Source organism: Leptodactylus fuscus, chromosome 7 (genome assembly GCF_031893055.1).
Source record: "Leptodactylus fuscus isolate aLepFus1 chromosome 7, aLepFus1.hap2, whole genome shotgun sequence".
Taxonomy (NCBI): Eukaryota; Metazoa; Chordata; class Amphibia; order Anura; family Leptodactylidae; genus Leptodactylus; species Leptodactylus fuscus.
In genome coordinates, this window is record NC_134271.1 from 53,477,454 (window position 1) to 53,502,018 (window position 24,565).

The following is a 24,565-nucleotide window of genomic DNA, read 5'->3' on the forward strand; positions in this document are numbered from 1 at the left end:
GAAGTGACCATTCCAACTCTCCTTTGTAAATGCTTCAGTTCTGCATATTCACAAGAGAATTGTGTATAGACTCTGCCTAGTAACAGCTCAGGTTCACACTAGCCTCGCTTCTCTGTTGTTCGGGGTCTTTCGGGGGACCTGAAAAAGTCAGTAGATTTTTTTCCTCTGCTGATATTCAGTGGACTGCAATGGATTGTGATGGAGAATGTTACAGGCTGTTTTCTATTAAAAGGGAATATAGAATGGTGTACATTCTTGTAATATACATTATTAACCTAACTTCAACCCCCCCCCCCCCTCCCCCTGCTTTTCTTTTTGCATTCTAAGCCCCTTTTCCGGCAGAAACCTCACGGACCTAATTATAGCCTAATGGGTCTGCGGGATTCCTAAGATTCGGTTTCTATTTGGGGGGGATCCCCAAGCAGTCCACCAATAATCAAATACTCCTTCAAAATGGCTTGCAAACACTGTACCGAGCCTGACACTATTGGATTTTTTTTTTGTTATTGTTTATGGCACTATTGAGAGTACTGTGAGGTTTGCAATATGGGGCTTACTTTAAAACTGGCACTGCTTTGCCTATTATTCTGAATTACTGACAAGAGTGGTGTAGAAGGTGTATCTGGAATTTCCAAATACAATAAAACATAATAAAGCATATTTTCTTATAACCAAGCAAAGTTTCTTCCCCAGTGAATACAGATAAAGATCTAATTTTTGCATCTAATGAAAAGTGCCAAAGTTCCCAAAATAATCTGGCAACAAGGAAATAATGCTCTTCCAAAGCCAACTTCTTTTCCTGAGCAATGTCTGTGATCAATTAGATTTGGTTTCAGGACATTATTTATCCTCTCTGTGCCAGAATTCAACCTTCACCATTTTTCTTCCTCAGTCTGAATCTTGCAAAGAAATTTTCCAGTGTTTTTCAGCATGCTTCTTAGCGTACAGTTTGTTATCCAACCTCACATAACTTCATGGAAAAATCCTAAACAGAAAGACCACCATCTGGAAAATCACTGAATCGCTAAATTTTCATGATAGGGAAACAATTTCTAAATATAGTTGAATGTGTCCTGTGCAAAGACTATGGAGTGTATATGTTACATACATAATGTATTAAATTAGTATAGGGTCTGGATATAATGTAGCACATAAGTCATCCTTGGTAGAAACATCGGAACTTCCTCTAGTGCCAGCTTTTAGAAGGAGCTCCCTATAGATCAATGATTCAAGTACATTTAGCAGATTCCTTAAGAAGACATAGTACCCAGCAATTAAGCTTTCTTTATAGAAGGTCCTTATATAATTTAACTCTTTTAACTAAGGGTGTCTGGATCCTTTATTTGGTATTTAGCTCCAATAAGATTCAATTTCTATCTATAACACTTGCCCTGAGACTATACTATTCCTATCACCCTTATAAGACTACTGTCTTTACAAGGGCAGTATCCAAGTTGTCCCTATAAATAAGCAATAAGTGTTATGATCTACATGTTTGGTCATGAATGGGTATGAATGATGAGTGAATCTAGTCCGATACTCTAAAACCAAACCAAACTGTGGTTGTATGGAAAACTGGTATAAATGGGTGCAACACGGTCCAGTTTCCTTCCCATTTTGGAAACTGCCCTGTGCAGTCATCACAGTGGAGATGATCCAGGTCACTGTTTTAGTATAGTACCGGCCAGAAAGTTGCAACTTCTTCATACAGTGTAACATAACCGTCTTTATTTAAAGCACTCTGTGAAGAAGGGCATGGTTTGTTGCCTCAGTATTGGCAAGACTCAGTTTTCTACAATGACATTGAAACTGGTGCGAAGGATGGAAAGATGGTTAAGTAGGATTTACACTTACAAGCAAAACGCAATGTTTTGATCTATTGATTTTAAGGCTCCACATCTCACTATCCACTACACCTTCAAACATGAGACTATCATCATTTTATAGACAATCAACATTTTGGCTATCTCGTACATAAATGTGACTTGCAACTATTTAGCATATGATTATTATGCAGATTATTGTAATTGAATTATATTGTTACTGTTTTCTCCAAAAAAAAAACCCAATTCAAAATGTTAACATTTTCTAATTCTATCTTTGTCTCTCAACACTGCTTGAATCTTTTTGTACATGCGCTCTATCAGATTCAGGCATGTCTCAACCAAAATCTGACCCAGGTCTCTTCCACATGTTCCCAATTTTGGTACTGGTTGACTCACTTGGGTACAAATACAGCTTTTTTCTTCAACTCTACCCACAATTGTTCGATTGGGTTGAAGTCTGGGGACTCTGGGGTGCCAAGCCAGAACCTCTACTTTATTGTCATAGAATAATTTCTTTGCTAATCTCAACATATGCTTCAGGTTGTTTTCATGCCCATAGTGCTCAATTGTACAAAGTAGCTCCTCTTGTAGGATACTCACATATAGCTCAGCATTGAGTCCACCATTAATCCTGGTGAAGTATCTAACACTTTTGGCTGATCTAGTTTAAAAGTAAAGCATATATTAATGACCCAGAGTCAGTGGGCCCAGAGCAACCACCCCCAGCTAGCTATGCCACTGCATGGAGCGTTACAGAAAGTTGATGTTGCTTCCAGAGACAATTTGGTCCTGTGTAGTCCAGTCTAAAATCAGGCTTGTGTGCCCAATATTTGCTGACTGATTTTCCTGTGACTGAATATGGATGATTTATGTTTTTCTACATGAGGCATTCAATTGCTACTACCGTTTAAAACATACCCAGGGGCGTAATTATGGGGGTAGCAGTGGTTGTGGCTGCAACAGAGCCCGGGACATTAGGGGGCCCGGTGACAGCCGCTACCGCTGAATTTTATTTTTCTTTAATAGGCCGTTACCAGCGGGAGTTATTCTGCAGACCCCACAAACACTATTATTCTAATCTAGGGTCTGAAAAGACCCCTGAGTATAATGATCAGAGGCCCAGGAGAGGTAAGGGAACATAAAAAAAAACAATATTACTTACCTCTCCGAGCTCTGGGCAGGATTTGGGCCTACTTGTGTGACGTCCCTGGTGTCTCATGACCGGGATCTGCGGCCTTTTCGGTGCGATGCTGGCCCCCCGGGGTCACGTGACGTCCCGGATGACATTGAAGATGGCCAACATCAGCGTGGAGTGCAATGGAGCCAGGGATAGGTAAATAACAGTGTTTTTTTATGTTTGTATCCCTCCTGGGTCTCCAATTATTATACTCTGGGGTCTGAAAAGATCCAATGTTTTCCTAAATGACTGATGATGATAAATAGAATCCACCTGTATGTAATCAAGTCTCCATATAAATGCATCTGCTCTGTGATCGTCTCAGGGTTCTGTTTAAAGCGCAGAGAGCATCATGAAGACCAAGGAACACATCAGGCAGGTCCGAGATACTGTTGTGGAGACGTTTAAAGCTGGATTTGGATATAAAAAGAATTTCCAAGCTTTAAACATACCAAGGAGCACTGTGCAAGCAATCATATTGAAATGGAAGGAGTATCGGACCACTGCAAATCTACCAAGACCCGGCCATCCCTCTAAACTTTCAACTCAAACAAGGAGACGACTGATCAGAGATGCAGCCAAGAGGCCCATGATCACTTTGAATGAACTGCAGAGATCTACAGCTGAGGTGGGAGAGTCTGTCCATACAACAACAATCCATCGTACACTGCCCAGATCTGGCCTTTAATGGAAGAGTGGCAAGAAGAAAGCCATTTCTCAAAGATATCCATATAAAGTCTCGTTTAAAATTTGCCCCTAGCCACCCAGAAGAAACCAAACATGTGGAAGAAGGTGCTCTGGTCAGATGAAACCAAAATCCAACTTTTTGGCCACAATGTAAAACGATATGTTTGGTGTAAAAGCAACACAGTTCATCACCCTGAACACATCATCCCCACTGTCAAACATGGTGGTGGTAGCATCATGGTTTGGGCTTGCTTTTCTTCAGCAGGGACAGGGAAGATGATTAAAATTGATGAGAAGATGGATGGAGCCAAATACAGGACCATTCTGGAAGAAAACCTGTTGGAGTCTGCAAAAGACCTGAGACTGGGACGCAGATTTATCTCCCAACAAGACAATGATCTAAAATATAAAGCAAAATCTACAATGGAATGGTTCACAAATAAACGTATCCAGGTGTTAGAATGGCCAAGTCAAAGTCCAGACCTGAATCCAATCGAGAATCTGTGGAAAGAGCTGAAAACTGCAGTTCACAAACGCTCTCCATCCAACCTCACTGAGCTCCAGCTGTTTTGCAAGGAAGAATGCAAAACTGATAGAGACCTATCCCAAGTGACTTGCAGCTGTAATCGCAGCAAAAGGTGGCGCTACAAAGTATTAATGCAAGGGGGCCGAATAATACTGCACACCAGACTTTTCAGTTTTTTATTTGTTGAAAAAGTCTAAAATATCCAATAAATTTCGTTCCTCTTCACAATTGTGTCCCACTTGTTGTTGATTCTTCCTCCAAAATGTAAAATTTTATATCTTTGTTTGAAGCCTGAAATGTGGCAAAAGTTTGAAAAGTTCAAGGGGGCCGAATACTTTCGCAAGGCACTGTACATACCTGGACCTTCCTCTTCAAGCTGTCATGCTCAAATGACACAAGATGGCTCAGGTAAAGAACTGTACACATTCTACACCCATTGTGACATCATGAGATATCTGTGGTGTCATGTGCCATCTATAATGCAGCAGAGATCTGCACCATAAAACCTTCATATACATGATCACATCAAATATATGTAACAGTGACCGCACCCATATAAAACTACATCACAGCACAACATGTAAGAGCCCTGATATATCTTGACACATGTCTGAGTCATGACACATATAAAGGGACCCTTTTTCTTTAATACATATCACCTACTGCTCTATTACGAAAGGAAAAGAAACAATCCCAGACTGGTTAACCCCTGATCCAACATGACCAAAAGGAGCTGATAATAGAGAATTATAGCATTTTCTTAACAGGTTTATGTTACAAAATGCTTTGTTCTACAAATTATATGGAAAACTACAACAACACAATGTGTGAAGGAGTCAGCACTAAGTGAAGAGCTACTCAGCCGCACATCTGTGCTCTTCAAGCTGTCAAGCTCTAGTGACACAACATGGCTGAGAACTTTACACATTCTATACCCATTGTGATGTCACAGGGTATCTGATGTCATTCACCCTGCAATGTCACATGGTGTGTATGATAGCAAGGGGTTTTATAATACATTTACCTGCAGAAATGGTATTTAAGGAGTTTTATCTAGGATTTATTATTATTAATAATAATAATAATAATAATACATTTTATTTATATAGCGCTAACATATTCCGCAACACTGTACAATTTGTAGGGTTCAAATACAGACAGATACATAACAAAGAACGTCATTTGACACAGTGGGACTGAGGGCCCTGCTCGCAAGAGCTTACAATCTATGAGGTAGAGGGGGTGACACAAGAGGTAGCAGGGATTTACCATATAATATATATGGATCGTGCACAATACTATTTCTATTGTTGGTCTATATGATGTGTTTTGTATGGCAATTGTCTACATAGTGGTAATAATTTTCCCCATTATGGTGGTAAACACATAGTGGTTTCACAACTTTACATGATCTTTTCAGACTATATCAGTGCCGCTAGAAGAGCATCACTAATTTCTGAAGTGACAGAATGTGATGGTGGTGTTGGTATATCAGCATTTAGGGTCCCACTTTTAATTTTGCCCAGGGCCACGCCTTGTCTAAAAACTAGCCCTATATAGACATACCGGGAGACTCATGTGACACCCAGATGCAGAGTCAGGCCAAACGGTATCCTTCCTTCCTGTGCCCCATCTTCTCATTCACACTGCAGGGACTCTGTTAAATGATTATATTTGCAACATTTTATCAATTTACCAGCAAGTCTGAGGCAATGTGTGAACGTAGCTGTGTAATGGTCCCCCAAAATGAATTTTACTAGTAGACCCAATTCACCCTGATCTAACATTGGAAGGTTCTGACCTTTATGTTATCTTGCATTTTCTATTACACTGCTTAAAATTCAGTTAAAGGGGTTGTCCCATGAAAAGCATCCTATCTATACTGCTAGTTAATGTGGATTTAAGACTTTTCATAAATACATTGCTTTATTAAAACTGCTTTGTTTGGCCGCTATCTTAATTTATTCACTTCATTGTTGACGCTGCGTTTCTATGGCCACTGGGCTAATTTGCTCATTTCCCAAGTGATGTAGCTGCCTGCTCTCAGGGGGGGAGGGAGGGGCTGACAAGCAATGGAGCCCCTCAGATAGGGGAGGGGGGAGGTGAGATCTCCGGGATTACTGTGCTGTCTATCTTCAGCTTTTCCACTTAACAGCTGGTTTAATTGAATTTAGCTGATAAGGGCTGAGATAGGGAGTCTGTTACCTCTGTATATAATGCAAGCTGACTCAAATCCAGCTCTGCTACATCAGTTTCCACATCAGCTTTATACTGTGGTAATGCATTTACAAACAATCCCTTGTTACTGACTGCAAATATAGCAGATAGCAGAGCAAGTGAAACCCCGCCCACCAATGTGCTGAGAAATCCAGGAAGTGAACAGAGCACAGAGCCTGGAGGCTGCAGAACAACAGTTATGGGAATACCCCTTTAAAGTTGAAATCCAATTTTTCCAGGTCCTGGAATGACAAAGTTAACTTATAAAGAGAGCGATAAATGGATCTGGTGATGTATCTAAATAACAAAGCAGTTTTGCTGTTCTTGTTTTTGACAATACTGAGTGAAAATCCCTTAAGCACATGTTATGGTGGCCATTTTGGTTGTCACTTAGTAATCCATTGGTCTTAACTTCACCTGTAATCGGGATTATAACAATTCCATTTGGTATGATGTTGAGGACAAGATGCCTCTGTGGGCAGGGGTGTTTGTTTGCTTTCTAACTGCTATAACTGCTTCTTTAAGGGGTTATATCCCAACTTTACAGATCCTAGCCCAGGGGTCAGTAACCTTCGGTACTCCAGTTGCTGTGAAACTACAATTCCTAAAATGCTCCATTCACATCCATGAGGGTTCCAAGAACAGCAGAGCAAGTATGCATGCTGGGAGGTGTAGTTTTACAACAGCTGGAGTGCTGAAGGTTAATATATAGTATTACTATATACTATATGAAAGTTTATATAATAATGTGGGAGCTGGGTACATACTACAGAATTGCTATACAAGAATCTGACAAAACCACTCTGGGACCTAAGAAGATTTTTTTTTAGCACTATATATATATATATATATATATATATATATATATATATATATATATATATATATATATATACAGTATATATATATATAACAATTTTTTTTTTTTTTAAACTCCCCTGTCCCTCTGCTGCAGAGGTATGATAATATGAGTCCAACCTTTTGCCGTGCAATGACTTCTGTCCCATAGCCTTCACAGACATAATGCCACAGTCTTTGACACTTCAAGCCATTCTGGGGTACAGGGGAAATGATACATTTCTCTCCGCCTCTTTACTAGCCTCTTTATCCTAGCTAATACTGACCACCCCACAGACACACAGTGGATCATACTAGACCACCAGGCCCAATAATACATTCAAACGATTTCTGAAGACACTGCCTTGTTAGTTTTCATATTATCCATGGCCTTTCTCTTCATACATAATTTGTTTTTTTCAGAAATAATATGCCATGTAACTCTAGTGATATATTCTCTTGGATAGGCCTCTATTGCTCACCCAATTTTGTGCTATTAATTTACGGGCCACATACAGCATTATGGCCACTGCTAATTTGTCAGGTTCCTGACTTGGTAGATCCTCCACACAACCCATGATTCTGTACAAACAGATTTGATTCAGTATTAACCATGAAGAGCCTGAATGTGTTCACCACCCTACACTGAGAGCGTTACAAACCTGGACAAGACCAAAGCATGTGGAGAGCAGATTTGGTTGGGATTAGCCCCTATAGTATAAGAATTTAGGAGTTTTGTATATTCCTTTGGTAGCAGGTATAGAAGTGAGCGCCTATGGGACAATTGCAGAATTCTATCAAATATTTATCCAAGAGGCCAAGGTCCAACTCCCATCTTCCCCCTAATTCTTAGTGGGTAGTTGGTCAAGGCTTTATCCAAAATATCCCAATAAAAGCATAGCTATAATGCCCTAGGATGCCATTACCTGCTCCATACCAGATATTACTGTAAGGATAGTTATTGTATACTCGAGGCTTCCATTTCGAAGAGAGTTTATATCAAGTTGATTTAGAAAGGTAACTCACTGGTTATATATTAATTTTAGCAAGAGATATTCTATGATCCTGTGTATATATTGAGTTGTTCCAGGTTGTGATACAGCAAACCTTCAACACAATAGCTTACATTATTCCCACAGTGTTTATTACAGTGCTGTCATCGCTTAACAGCACAGCGGATATGTACCCTGCTGAAATATTTTATGGAGGGCAATCGAGGCAAATATTTAAACAGTAACTCTATGTTCTGATTAACCGATGAGAATGGAACCCACCTTGTAATTAAGCAATAGTCGTCCAGTAAGACAGCCAGTCAGACCAGTCTTCCCAGTACGGAACAATGACTTTATTAAAAACATGCCAACACAAAGCTAAATTAATTACTTTCAAAACATATGTCAACTATGATAAGCATTGCCAGAGTGTGAATCTTTAGTTTACATATTAAAGTCCAACTTATTAATGCAAACAAAAAAATCTCACAAGCGAGAAACATCGAGAACGCTTTCCAATTCAACAAAATGAAAAGTATATTTAATTAAATATCCCTAGCTTTGTTTTCCACTGGGGTTTACTCAGATTGTTGGTTATCTGCCATAGCTAGCTCTGTTTGGCCTCTTTATTAACACAATAGGCAAACACATAAAAATGCTGTTTATTTGCCAAGTGCTTTCCTAGTTATTTATTCCAAAGAATGTGTTGCAACTCTGTAAGGAAAGAAGGTAATGCAAAGTGATGTCAGTTGAACTCCACTATAATAAAGGAATTTTTTGGAGAAAAAAAAGAAGCTATTAATGTATCTGGTGGTTTGTTCTCTCTGTTCTTTATAGTCTACTTTGAATGGGCATTCAACTCTTCCGAGTCTGGCATACAGAGCTAATGAGACGAAGAGTAAGAATGCCATATTGTAGAGTATAGACAGTGGAATTATCCATATGATAACTGATCACCTGATCTTTCTTGTGAACCCTAGGTTTTCAACCAACTGTATTTTCATTGGCTCTGTATTATTGTGTACCATTATACCATGGCCATAACTTTAAACTCTTTCAGAAGATCATGTACCTCTTTTTGTAGCATGGCTTCATGGAAGAGAAGTTCAGAGGCTTGAATCACTTGAATCTTGTCCACCACTGTACATACAGAGTTTGTGTAACACTAGACCTAGACTATCATTTACATAGAGTGCATTTATTGTAACAGGAGTTAAATGTAGTATTTGGCTCTGGAACTAGCACATTTACATTGGTTATAAGATACGTAGATACTTTAATTCTGTCTACCACAAAAACAATTTGGAGATCAAATTAGAGTTCATGTGCCAGGTCTTTGGCAGGATTTCGGAGGTGAGTTGTTTCTGATGGCCCTGCTGGCTGCTTGCTTTCTACTACAGTATTTGCAATGGCGGATCATTGTCCTATTAAAGATAAATAGAATAATATAACTGCTGTGCAAAGCATTTAGAAAAGAATAGGAAAAACTCCTTTGATAGTTTAAGATTAGTTTCCCAGGGTAACCATAACAGTCTCTTTCCATGCATAACATGCCAGGTATTGTCCTCTTGTTAGGATCACATCTTCCATCTTGTATTCTGTCAGCCATTTTATAAGCATTTTCTGTTCTAAGCTTCATAAGGATGTCTGTTTAGAGTCTAAGAGACCCCTTTAGGGGATAAGGCGTGTGGATTGTTAATGGTTGGGTTATAACTCCTTATCTATTTGTGGTCATCTTTGAGAGTGGGTGTAGAAACCGGTTCAAATAACCTGTTTGGTCGTTAGCCCCAAGGCCGGAGCGGACCAGTACGTGATCATTATCTCTCTTTCTGTGATATACATCTAGAACTAGTGTATGATGTTGGCTTACACATAAATATCTTAGATTCTTTTTCATGTCATGAGAAAGGTCATCCCAGGTTGGAGTGTAATAATGATATGCAGACCTCAGCCAATAGTCATGTGCCAGGCTTGTCTTATATCTCTATAACCAATCGTGTTGTACCTGATTAGAATAGCCAAGCCAGCTCTTTGTCTGTAATGTATTTAAACTACCTTTTTCTTATAATAAATCAGAACTCTTGATACACAGCCATCTTGTGTCATTAATCAGTTCTCCAGGCTTAAAAGAAGATGGCTGCAGTCCATCTAGGCCTGTTAATTAATTATTTAATTTGGAGCTCTGCAACATACTATGAGGACTCTTTAATGTCCCCTACACTCTTTATCAGGGTGACAATAACAAGGTCACTGTACTTGCATAGCCTTATAAAGCTTTGCAGGCCCCAGTACACACTAAAGAGGCCCAGAGACATAATTTGAATTAAAAATATACTAAATATCATTGGATTCCAACGAGAAGAGCAAATATACAATAGGTTAAATGTGAGTCAGGCTAAGTTCACACCTCTGTTGAAACCAGAAAACACCAGAAATCAGCGGAGAGAAAAGTCCTGTATAGAGGATTACAGTACAAAAACATGGGTAATTGTTGTTTTCGCAGTCTAGCATTAGGGTCTACATTCCTGATTAGGGTTTACATTAGGAATATGTTTAGGGGCAGTAAGGATTGGTGGTGTCCGGTGTTTAGAGATGGATGTAGGGAAAGATTCAGGGAGTCAACTAGGGTCAGTTGTCATCTGTTCATTTATTTATTTTTTATCATTAGCCATCTCTTCCATTTCCTTTCTTTCACCACCATCATCCATTTAAACCATCACTTCATGTGGCTCTCATCATCATTTTTTTTTTTTTTGCATATTCTGTTACCTGATGTATTGATGCATAATATTTATAATATTGCTTTTTCGACTATTCAGCCCTATTCTAAGCCCTGAGGTATTCTGAGTAACAGGCGACACTGTTGGTATCTGAATAAGTTGACTGCTCTGAATGAAGTCCAGTTCTGCTGGCCAATGTACAGGAGACATGGTTACAGTAGCCTCTTATATTATTTTTTTACCTGGTTGATGTTGCATGGGAAGTTGAGGATGAAGGTATGTTTATCACCAGCACAAGAATTCCACAAAAAGTCTTAAATTATTTTGAAGGATTTTGAAAGGATCATTTTACATTCCATGTTAGTTCTATTGGATTGTCTACAGCAGTCCTTTAGCATTCCAGGCATCAGTAATAATCTGCATTGTCACACTTAGGTATAATGCAATGAGTTGTGGATCCGCTGTAAGTGAAACAGTTTGACATTGCCCTACTTCTCAGGGTGATATCTAAGTGATCCCTGATTTTCACCCTTTACTCCCGTACGGGTATCTGGTCTTTGCTGCAGGGTGTCACGAGTTTGCTACCTCTATGTAGTCCCAGAGTTTGTGACAGTTGACTCAGGTGCGTTGAAAGACACTGACACCAAAGGGACAGGTGAGAGGCAAGGTCAGAGGGCAGCCTGAGATTGGAGAAGGTAGCACAGCTTCAGAGTCAAGAAACAGATATAAAATCAGTTAACAGGTAGAGAAAATAATACAGATGTATTCATTTAAACACAAGGTACGTTATTGCTGCGGCTCCCTCCTCTGGGTATTCTGGGCTCTACCATGATTGGCTGGTGGCAGGTAGCCACTTGTGCAAGTAGGGGGAAGAAGGATAGGTCAGACATGACAAAGCCAGAATAGTAGAGCAGAGATGCCAGCAGCCACTGTCTTACGTTAGAGCACAAGTAGGTATGTCCTTGTCTCTACTACTACTACTACTACTACTACTATTACTAGTATTTTTTCCTAATGTTGGAACTTCCAAAGTTCTTTTCCATGTTACCTGATCATATCCGGAATGGTAGGTGACACTGGCGATATCACCTACTGACTGCAGAATGTGTTGCTAAGCAAGAGCCCAAATTTATTTAAGAACTGCAAACAAACATTGCAAAAATTGAAATAAGAATCATAAAAATTGATTTATTTCCAGTTTATATATATAACCTATTGGCAGCAGCCCAACATCTTTATAAATTATTTACTGTGTGCTCTAGAAAGACTTACTGTATCATCTGTTTTTTTATGGAGCAGGTACTTAAGAATATCTTCTTTTCTTAATAAATCCCTAAAAAGAACTGCTGAAATGATGATAAAAGTGAAGGGTAGGATAATCCCAAACATAGAAGGCAGTGAAGTGTTGAGAGTAAAGAAACAGTAAATGCAGCAGAACAAATCTCTTAGAGTGTGTCCATTGAGGATGTGCACAGTAGAAATCTTATAGGAGAAGATATACTTATGCTGATCATATGCTTTTCTAAATCAGAGCACTGTATTGGAACATTGAAATTGAAGTATATATGACCAAAAGAAGCTCTAGTACATGTGGAGAAGGTAGCTCAGTAGAAGCAGTGGTGTGGACTCAAACAATCAAGGCAGGGACACAAAATAGGCAGCAAACTGGTTTATTTAAAAAAAAAAAAAAAACAGGAAATAATCCTTAACTTTAGGCACAAAATGAGCAAAACAAAATACAGGCTTAACTTCAGGCAAAAACAAAATAAAAAACCTGCTCATCTGAGCAACTAACAGTAATGTTATCCTAAATGTACATGGCTTACTACCAGCCACATGAACAAAACAAGCCCAAATTTGTTTCACAGGGTTACAGGACTGACCCACACACCTCCTTTCACTCCATGGATCTGCATTGGACTGCAGATTCTTCAGCCTTTTTCTGGCCCAGTAATGAGCCAAAGACTCACACCTGGAGCTGAGGCCTACTCGAGACCTGCACTGGACCACACATAAGTTAAAAACCTGGGGGAAGTATAGTGAGATTCCAGCACCCTGCCTGTCACCTTCTCACAAAAAACACCCTGTCCAAAAGGATACCTTGAAGCCCTGACCTATTATGATATTCAATATCCCACCCTTTGCTCTTTCAGTGCTAGTTGCAACTGTAATCTCTGGTTGGTTTTTTTAGGTATACTACCAATTGTATGTCCTCCCCGTGTCTGTGTGGGTTTCCTCCGGGTACTCCAGTTTCCTCCCACACGCTAAAGATATACTGATAGAGATTTTAGATTGTAGGCCATAAGATAAGATAATCCTTTAATAGTCCCACAGTGGGGAAATTTCAGTATTTGGGACAGTGTTATCAGCAAAACATAAGTAAGCAAAATAATTGTTTCTCTCTTTGAATCTCTAAATGCTGTGTTCTTCTACACAACCCAACAAATCTATCCAAAATTTCTTGGAAGAAACCTGGGCACAATTAGAGCTTTTCAAAGAAGTGGAACATGTTTTTTATTCTAGAATGGAAGACATAATTCCCATCAGTCTTCAATATGGCAGTGCAACCCCAATTAACTTAATCCAAGGAGTAAAGTATACCAAGAAGGTTAGGTGGGAACAGATTTTGACAGTCTGATATTTTAACTCAATAAAGCTACACCCAGTAGAAGGTATAACAAAGGAATATTTGCATGATGACACAAATTGGACCATGATCCTGTTACTCTGATCTTGAAAATGAAGAACATTCATCTCATATGAGGACAGCTGTACCTCTATGAATCTAGCATTAAATCTTCCATGTTTTTTTATCTGCTGAAGGGCAGAGCTTATTGATTATAAATTGGCGTAAAACAAGTCTGGCGGAGTAAGAAAAGTTCATGGCCGTCTTATAAAAAGAACAAACTGTATGTAACTAGGGATTATCTGTTATTTGGATTTTACTATGTATATACAGTCCTATGAAAAAGTTTGGGCACCCCTATTAATCTTAATCATTTTTAGTTCTAAATATTTTGGTGTTTGCAACAGCCATTTCAGTTTGATATATCTAATAACTGATGGACACAGTAATATTTCAGGATTGAAATGAGGTTTATTGTACTAACAGAAAATGTGCAATATGCATTAAACCAAAATTTGACCGGTGCAAAAGTATGGGCACCTCAACAGAAAAGTGACATTAATATTTAGTAAATCCTCCTTTTGCAAAGATAACAGCCTCTAGTCGCTTCCTGTAGCTTTTAATCAGTTCCTGGATGAAGGTATTTTGGACCATTCCTCTTTACAAAACAATTCAAGTTCAGTTAAGTTTGATAGCCGCCAAACATGGACATCCCGCTCTCAAATGATCTGAAAACAAAGATTGTTCAACATAGTTGTTCAGGGGAAGGATACAAAAAGTTGTCTCAGAGATTTAACCTGTCAGTTTCCACTGTGAGGAACATAGTAAGGAAATGGAAGACCACAGGGACAGTTCTTGTTAAGCCCAGAAGTGGCAGGCCAAGAAAAATATCAGAAAGGCAGAGAAGAAGAATGGTGAGAACAGTCAAGGACAATCCACAGACCACCTCCAAAGAGCTGCAGCATCATCTTGCTGCAGATGGTGTCACTGTGCATCGGTCAACAATACAGCGCACTTTGCACAAGGAGAAGCTGTATGGGAGAGTTATGAGAAAGAAGCTGTTTCTGCAAGCACTCCACAAACAGAGTCGCCTGAGGTATGCAAAAGCACATTTGGACAAGCCAGCTTCATTTTGGAAGAAGGTTCTGTGGACTGATGAAACAAAGATTGAGTTGTTTGGTCATACAAAAAGGCGTTATGCATGGCGTCCAAAAAAACAGCATTCCAAGAAAAACACTTGCTACCCACTGTAAAATTTGGTGGAGGTTCCATCATGCTTTGGGGCTGTGTGGCCAATGCCGGCACCGGGAATCTTGTTAAAGTTGAGGGTCGCATGGATTCCACTCAGTATCAGCAGATTCTTGAGAATAATGTTCAAGAATCAGTGACGAAGTTGAAGTTACGCCGGGGGTGGATATTTCAGCAAGACAATGATCCAAAACACCGCTCCAAACCGACTACATTGTTCTGGAATGGCCATCCCAGTCCCCAGACCTGAATATCATTGAACATTTGTGGGATGATTTGAGATCGGGCTGTCCATGCTCGGCAACCATCAAACTTAACTAAACTTGATTTGTTTTGTAAAGAGGAATGGTCCAAAATCCCTTCATCCAGGATCCAGGAACTGATTAAAAGCTACAGGAAGTGACTAGAGGCAAAAGGAGGATGTACTAAATATTAATGTCACTTTTCTGTTGAGGTGCCCATACTTTGGCACCGGTCAAATTTTGGTTTAATGCATTGAACATTTGTGGGATGATTTGAGATCGGGCTGTCCATGCTCGGCGACCATCAAACTTAACTGAACTTGAACTTGTTTTGTAAAGAGGAATGGTCCAAAATCCCTTCATCCAGGATCCAGGAACTGACTAAAAGCTCCAGGAAGCGACTAGAGGCTGTTATATTTGCAAAAGAAGGATCTACTAAATATTAATGTCACTTTTCTGTTGAGGTGCCCATACTTTTGCACCGATCAAATTTTGGTTTAATGCATATTGCACATTTTCTGTTAGTACAATAAACCTCATTTCAATCCAGAAATATTACTGTGTCCATCAGTTATTAGATATATCAAACTGAAATGGCTGCTGCAAACACCAAAATATTTACAACTAAAAATGATTAAGATTGATAGGGGTGCCCAAACTTTTTCATAGGACTATATAGAAGATGATGTTGGTGGTTCTCAATATTTCAGAATAATTTCCACATGCAGAAATAGGATCCCAACCCATAAGTGCACAGCAAAGAAGATACTTCACACTCTTATAAATTGAAATAATTTCAGTGTTTTATTCATCAACATTAGTCAGTAAGTGAGTATCCACAATAATCCCAAGTAGAGAGAACAATTGATATTAAGTGACGTTTCAGTCCTTAGACCTTTGCGAGTCACCAAACTATGCAAGAATCATTAGCACAAAGGGAAAGGTGGAATGACCGCTGATGAGACGCAGAGCTTGGTTATAAAAACACTGAAATCATTTCAATTTATAAGAGTGGAAAGTCTCTTCTTTGCTGTTCATGGACAGTATATATATACAGTAGTGCACTACTTGAGAACCCTGCATGCAGGGTTTTTCTGTCCGCTTGAGAAGTCGGACATCTTCTCTTGCGGACAGGAAAGGACGGGCACGGAGTGCAAAAGAACGCACCCGATGCCCATTCAAGTGAATGACAGGTGTCACGGACACATCTAGTGTCCGCTCCTAGTGTCCGTGACAGATTTTGAGCGGACACTAGGAGCGGACACTACATGTCGGACACCGACGGTACTGTGAACGCCCCCTTAGGTTATGAAAACAGAGGTAATGATGCAGATAAGAAAGCAATGTTTTGTTCTAGAGAAGAACTTTCACAAACCTAATCTGCTAAGGAGCGTTTGCTAAGACTAATGTGTCGTACTACTATATCAGTATCATCCATGATTAGACACGTCTGTACAATAAAGGAGCATTTGATTAGCAAATCATTACTTTTCTTATCAAATTGGGTTGGAGAACCTGATCACAGACACCACTCTTCTATGTGAGAGTGCGGTACCATTTATGTTTATCTACATTGGCCTAATGAAGAGAAAAGTATCTAACATGAGCACCAAGTGTATCACATAAGTCACCGTATACATGTGGCACATCTATAGTTTACCTGGGCTAGTATTAAACTGCCTGAATTTAATAATTATAAATCTCCTCCATTGTGTTCTGCTTACTACAGGGCCAGAAGTGGTGGTTTATAACACCATTGGATTTAGTACTCCTAGTTTGTGTTTTTGGAATGTAATATTTGTAGAAATCCAAAATTTATATTACTGGTTTCTTAACTGTATATCTGCATATTTTTAGTTTACAGATGAGTACATAAGAAAACTGTCACAAGGGCAGTGGCCTAAAATCATTATAGTTGCTGATGGATCTTGTGGAGAGTCAAGTTCACTTTTGGGTGTAAACTCTGAATATATTGTGGAATCGTGTAATGCATATGGAGCCAATGCAGCATTCGAAAGACCAGATCAGAGGCAGGTAATACATTGTATTGCTTATATTACTGTATATCAAAAAGGACAAATATGTGATAATTTAATAAAAACTAATAACTGATCATAAACCTGAGTAGAAATTCAATGATATCAAATGGGTTCATTAGCTACCTAATTCCTGGAATTTGTATTGGCTCTAATAATAATAATAATAATAATAATAATAATAATAATAATAATAATAATAATAATGTATTTTATGCACTGTATTATTATATAACTTATTTATGTTGTGTTCTACTAGCATAACTATATAAAATATTGTATCCTAGTGTTATCTATATTGTATAGATTTAGTATATGTTGTCAGATACAATAAATGGATACTATTGCGGCAAGAAGTACAATGAGGGCAGTGACCATATGACCAGACTATGACTATAATCATCCCAAACATAGCCAGCCATTACCTTGTTTATTCTTTGTAAGTTGTATCAGGAAGTTACACAACTTCAAGGAAATCCATTGTTGTTCACACCCACAATAAAACTGTAATCTTAATTTCCTGTGCATAACACAATAGACTGAATAGATGGCTAGAAATTTGTTCTTACCCCACAGAACAGCAGAACTAGAGACCTAGCTAGAACCAAAAGCTCAGCTACACAAGAATAGTGCTAGAAACCAGGGGCTTAGCAAGGGACTTAAAGATCAGGGCACAATCCTGAGATAAGATATAGAATTCTATCTGTACAGATACAGTGGACCAGTTCTATTACTATAATGTTATGCAGTCATTTCTGCCCACAGAACCCCCATACCGCTGCCACCCCATTGACTCTCTGATATGCACTGTATATAGTAATATTGACCCGACTTCGTGTCCCACTTAGTACTAGGGTCCCATTTTGAACCCACAAAATAATAACACAATATTGCTACATCCCTCTTTGCTACCTACCAGGCAGTGTCTGCGAGGACACTAACTTTGTATAATTTATACTGGACGTTTCAATAAGATATATATCTTCTTTACTGCATACTTAGTGCTATGGTTTCTTCTGGGGGAAATTTCCTACCAGAAAATGATTTGAAATATAGCTAAAGATTTTTTGCTGTAATCCTGACTCTTTGTAAACGGTTCAAGAAGATGTTGCAAATTATACCAAAGAACAAAATGAACCATTATCCCCATAATATAATATTTTCTTTATAATCTGATACTGTTCCTTCATGGTGAAGCTTAAAACAGCCGGAATGGAAATCTGCACCACACACTCGAGATGTGGAATGGCTATGCTGTAAAAGTCACTTATGAGAAGATCCAGTGAGCACTGCTGTTTGACTAATATTCCTGTGTAGTCTCCTTTTTTGACCATACGTCAGGTAATGAACTGTAAAGAAAAATTCAAGGCGAATAAGAAGAGAGCCAGAGCTCTTATAACAAATCATAAATTACTTGATCGTAACAGTATAAACTCATTGCACCCGCTATTAATAGCAAAGGGGTTAAGTGTAAGACAATCCAAGGCTAGAAGCAGAGTTCAGTAGAGTCTTTCCTTAATTAATATTTGCTATCACAGACCTTTGTTGCAAAAACACATAGTAGTATAGACAGTAATAACATATTTATTGATGGGAAGCCTGCAGGAGACCTGGGATTTTGTCTCTTTGCTGTATTTGTCAGGTACAGCCTAGTCTCCAGTGCAAAATCTGGTCCCCAGCTTTACGTGTCATCCCTTCCCTAATAATACACGTTAGGTATAATTTTGCTTGTTAACATTAGAGCCTCCCTGATATCCTTTTTTAAAAGAGGGGAGGTATATACAACACATGCTCCCCTTCCACATATACATACCACACACCATTCTCCTAAACAAGACACCACAGGCTAGATGATGAAATACTTGTATTTTCCCTTTGCAACACTTCCCGCAGCCTAGGAAATTTTCCAGCTTTACTGAGAGTCCAGGTGGTCTGGAGAATCTCCTGGATATTGCAAGTGTTTCTTGTATAAACAGGAGGTCAAATTATCAAACTATTAATGCAAGTCAATAGGAGTCAGATCAAGGCTTTAATAGACTTACATTCTGAGTGTGACCTTCTGTTCAAACACTGTGTATGTCAGAAGAGAAGAGTGGAGGTAAGTGCTCCAGAGGGGAACACATAACTTAACAATAAGGCTCTGAGTAAGTTATTCATTAAATTATATACAGGCTCTTTTTTGGAGTGCTTTTTTAATATTTGATGACCTCAGTATCAGTATCATCAGTATCAGATTCAAGGGGGTTTGGCTCCTGGGAACCCCATCAACGATGACACTTCAGCCTCTTGACACAGCAGGGCCAGTTTATTAAGATTAGCATTTTTACGCTGGTCTTAATCCATTTGTGCGTTGCTGTGAGATGCAACAGAAGTATTAAAAGTCTCTTAATAATTCAGGAACTTTGCGAGAAGCCCTGTGTCGTAGAGTTAAACTCTATACCACTTGGGAAATGCCTAGGTTTTCAACTTTAACTTGCACCAGTTTTCTGTTGTGAGTTATAATAGATTTATTGGCTGAGGCACCCCATGTCCACGTGAATCTCCACCCCTTTCTTGTCAATGCCCAATTAAATTGTACAGACATGTACGAAAGGTATATAGCACACAAGATCCATGCCCCATGATGCAACGCTTGTTTATGGAAGATACTGTATACCATGACTGGTATGCGATGCTGGTATTTGTACTATTGTATCTGTACAAAGACCATACCCATTATGTATGTAAGTGAGAGAAGTCATGTGCTGCATAAACTTGGATAAACAGCCATTAAATTAATGATATCCTTCCTTTATGTTTGAAGAGATTATCTTCAAACAATGTTTTTTAAAAACAGTTTCTTTAAAGTCTTTTGTACATGAGATCAAAGACTAGTTGAAATAAATATAACAGTATTATCTGCACATGAGAAGGGGAACCCATGTCAGATTGATGCTTTGCTCCATCAATGGTATCACGAAATGTATTCCTTAACAAATGATGGGCTGTTATTTTTTTTATATAGCTGTATCATTCAATGCATTTTTCTGTTCTGATATTATTCACCAGGTTTTAAAGGGAATGTTTTACTAGAAATGACAATTTTTAAAGGGGCACTATCATTGGATTTACGCTATTTTAGATAAACCCTATGCCTGAATAGCCTTTAGACAGGCTATTCAGGTCCTGCTAATCATTTTTTAAAAGACTCCCCCCCCCTGTTTTAATGAATTACCGTTATAACGTATATGCAAATCAGTCCTACCATGCACTATGGGCGTTCCGTGCACCCCCTCATGTCATACTTTGTTCATGTCCTCCTTTCTTGGTTCTTCTCTGTAAGACCTCCTTCTGCTTGCCATTCACTGCCTCCAACTCTCTTTATTCCCAGAGGTTTCGATCGAAATCTTACACATGCGCAGTGCGGTTGCGCATTTCTCTACACAGTAGTGCTCTGGAGGCATACGCTAGATATCGATCGAAACTGCCAATCAACGCTGGTTCTGAATCGAATCTTTACTGCGAATAGTGAGTAGTAGTCGATCGAGAGTAAGTATTTTGAATACTGTAGTATTTGATCGAATATATACTCGATCGAATACTACTTGCTCATCTCTAATGCCCACCCTCTTTGGGTCTATTTCAGCATTCTAAATGATATCGGGGACTGCTGTGTGCATGCATAATGACGCACGAACACGTGCCATTACACTGGTCAGATGTACATGAATGCTAAGGTATTAACTTCCGTGAATGGCCTTGACTCTGCCATTGGTTGCTGTTCTTTGTAGTGTTCAACTTTCTAATGTACTGAACTTATTTTTGCTCTCAAGTTTTGTGACATTCCTCTTCAAATGTGGTATCATTGCTGACAGTATTAAATGGGAAGTCTTTCTTTAAAGCGGTTTTCTAGGTAAAATTGGACAATCCCTTTAACTTTAAATCATCCAGGAGCACTGAAAATTAAAAAAAAAAAAGCATACTCACCTGTCCTCAAAGCTCCGATGTCTTCCTGGCACGTCCCGGTTCTACTGCTCTGGTGGATTCTCCTGGGTCCCTTCCTGACATTGCGTGCTCTTCACTGATTGGCTTCAGCAGAACGCCAGGAGAAACCCGTTGAGCAGAAGGACAGGACTGCACCAAGAGGTCACTGGAGCATCGGGGACAGGTGAGTAGGAATTTTTTAAAATTTGTTTTACTGCCCTCGGCTGATATAAAAGTTTAAAAGAGTTGTCCATTTTTGCCTGGACAACCCCTTTAAGTAATGCACTTTTATAGTCAGCTGTTGGCTGAATGTTTTAAAGAATAATTTGTTTGAATTCTTGTTAATTAGAATTTTGTAGTCTAAACTTTAGCTTTGCTCCTAATATTTTCATTGGGATATAATAATATTTGCTACATGGTCTTGAATTAATTTGTTAGGAAAATTACTTTCTGTGTGAGAAAATTGCAAATAAGATTTATTATTCAATGGCCTACATTCGTGGGAGTATTTTCTAGTATGGCATCCCACAGAAAATGTTGATTCTGAAAGCAAACTAAAAATAATCTGACAAATCTGTACTAATTTATGCTGAGCATTCTGGATGCTCCTCATTACTATGGGAATAAATACAAGTCTGAAAGGCTCAGAGCTCAGAGAGTGCATGTCTAGTGCTGGATATGGAAAGCCTGATCCCACTCTGTATTCTGAAGCACCTAAGGGTATGTTCACACGGTGGAAAATGGATTTCATGTGTGAACATACCGCGCGTCTAGCCGCAACAGAATGTCAATGCAGTGGACCAGCATCCCGTCACAGGCAGCATTCTGTTCCAGATTAGGCCAGAATAAATGGACCTAATTGGGAGAGAGTCTCGTTCCGCGGACGCCATGGCTGAGTCAGCCGTGGAAGAAGCGAGCGCCCCTATTGAAGTGAATGAGAGCTGTTTTTTGGCAGCGGATTTTGAGGCAGATTCCACGTCAAAATCCGCTGTCGAAAATCTCCATGTAAACATACCCTAAGAGAATTATCCTTGTGGTTAGTTAGTGCCCAGACTGGCAGGTATTTTTATGCAAAAGATTTATACAAGTTTCTATCAAACTTGAATACCATCCCCCCTGTTACTTAAGGAATAAGCTGTTTTTGGACTTTTTAACTACTGGAGATGGAGAAATTATTGACCAACACATACAAGTTCTGAAACACATTACACTAGATCCCTTTTTGGTGACTACAAAGGATCCTGAACAGGCAAGGGACTTACTGACTATTTCTTGCAGTGGTGTATATATAAGTTATTAAGGGTGTATTTACAAAAAAAAAATATTTTAGTCATATTGGTGCTGTTTCTAAATCCTTGGAAAACCCTGGTTTATTACATACTGTAAATATCCTTGGGTCTCTTGGTATTTCATGCATATTTACTATAATAAACCTTATACATGTTGAGAAAAAGTACAGATGTTCCTCATCACAGGAAATTTAGCTTGTGCAAACATCAGGAGAAGTGTTATAGCTGGTCACTACTCATATAGACTCCATAGATAATTACTTTCTGACATGTCAACGTGACAGCGCTAATACTTGACAGGTTTATCATTGTTCCCAAATTGTGGCCTATTATTTTTATTATTTAGGAGTTCTATTCTCTATGTATGCTTTCTCACCAAGAGAGCTGATCCAAACATGGGAAGAAGTTAAAACTTTGGCAAAGATTTTTTCTGTTCCCTCTACTGGGATTCAGAGTAGATTTTGGTAATAATTCATTGTGTAAACAAGTAATTAAAGATTTGGTTACAAGTATTGGGACTCCTGTGTAGTACGATTCATATCCTATATTGTAGCGAACTGCTGGCATCCTTTTAAGGTTACACAGGGCCAGTGTTGGTTCCTTAGATTTAGCACAAGAAATGACTATACACAACGTGTGACATCTAGATGTATGTGAAAAAAGGTTTAATGGATTGTTTGTGAATCAGCCCATAAGATATAATGTGATTGGGTTCCAAAGAATGTTCAAGTGTCGTCTTCGGATGGATACTTTGTTGCTTTAGATGCAGTAATTCCCATCCAGGGATTTTAGGCACATTGGGGTTCTTATGAAATAGCATGTGGATAGTGGGTACCCTGGGAGTAGCAACTTTTTTTCAGGTGTTCCTTCTTGGCACTAAGGTTGAGTGTTAGCGCTTAGACCCACCATATGATGCCCTAGTACTTTGGTGGCCTGTCCAATCTTAGCCTGATAACTAATCCACTTGATCAAATTCAGTGAATCTAATAATTCCAACCACACATATTGGTTCTTATTGTGCTGCTGGATTCCAAAGAAAGTAACTGTAGGTCCAGCTTTAGTCAGTTCACCTGAATCTTTGCTGCCACTTCAGTGGTGTCTGAAAACTAAGGAGCACTTTGATATTTTTTTTCTTCTCCAGTTCTACATCAGTTAACATCAGATCCTTTTACTCTACAGTGATGATAACATGGGTGAGGCTGTAACAACTTTTTATTCATGGTCAAAAAAAGAGAGAGATTATTATTGGTTACACCTGCACTATCCAAAAATGATTCTGTGATCAGATTCCCAGCAGACAAATGATATTGGGATATCTATTTCATTAAATTTTGCATTTATTAACAGTTTTGTTTATTTTTGACCCACAAAGGTACCAACTCCTGAAATTCGAGCCCACAATCTTTACTTTGATCTATCAGCCTATGGGATCGATGTCTCCAACGCTGGAAAAGACACATTAAGCAAACCTGGATTTCATCTTAAAATCTATGGGACCTTTCGTAATCGATATATGGCTTTAGCGTGTCCAGCTTCAGACACCAAGGTTGTCAGATTTCTGAGATATACCCCTAATTCTTCAGTAAGTACAGCAATGATCATAGTGATCAATGTGAAAAAAAATATGTTTGTATAAAATATTGCTAAAAGGTTTGTACTGCAAATATATAGGTCAGAAGACTTGGTATAGGCGTGGAACTGAAATCTCTTACACTATGACCTTATGCATACCAGTACAGATGTTTTAACCCATCAATGGGCCTACTTCAAATATTTCCTCAATGCTGCACCCCCCAAAAAATACCCTAAATAATTATGTCAGACTATAGACGGACTCCAGATCAGACCCTCCCAAATACAGATCCCCAAATGAGACCCCCCTAACTACAGATTGTCCTAATTACAGGCCTCCCAACAAACACCCTAAATGCAGGCCCCCCTAATTACTTATCTCCAGACAAGAAGCCATCAGTACTGACCCTCCAAAATATAGGCACTGCTGAATACAGACTTGTAGACAAGACCCCGAAACTTAGATTCCTAGACAAGACCCTGTTATGGGGATAATATCACTCCCTGAGGAGAGACCACCTTCTCAGGTGTGTGGAGTCTTACAAAAAGCCATTTTAGCTCCACTTTGGGGATTTTGGGAAAAATATGCAAATCTGTTTCCCAAGAT

General features: G+C 38.9%; 1 protein-coding gene across 1 annotated transcript in view; it reads left to right on the plus strand.

Moving 5' to 3' along the window:
• LOC142213550 (uncharacterized) overlaps window positions 1-24,565 on the plus strand; it is a 45,795-nt gene that overhangs the window by 9,715 nt on the left and 11,515 nt on the right. Inside the window, exons 2-3 of the mRNA XM_075281920.1 lie at window positions 16,956-17,132; window positions 23,759-23,968. Of these exons, the coding sequence (XP_075138021.1) occupies window positions 16,956-17,132; window positions 23,759-23,968 (387 nt within the window). The remainder of the gene's footprint in view (window positions 1-16,955; window positions 17,133-23,758; window positions 23,969-24,565) is intronic.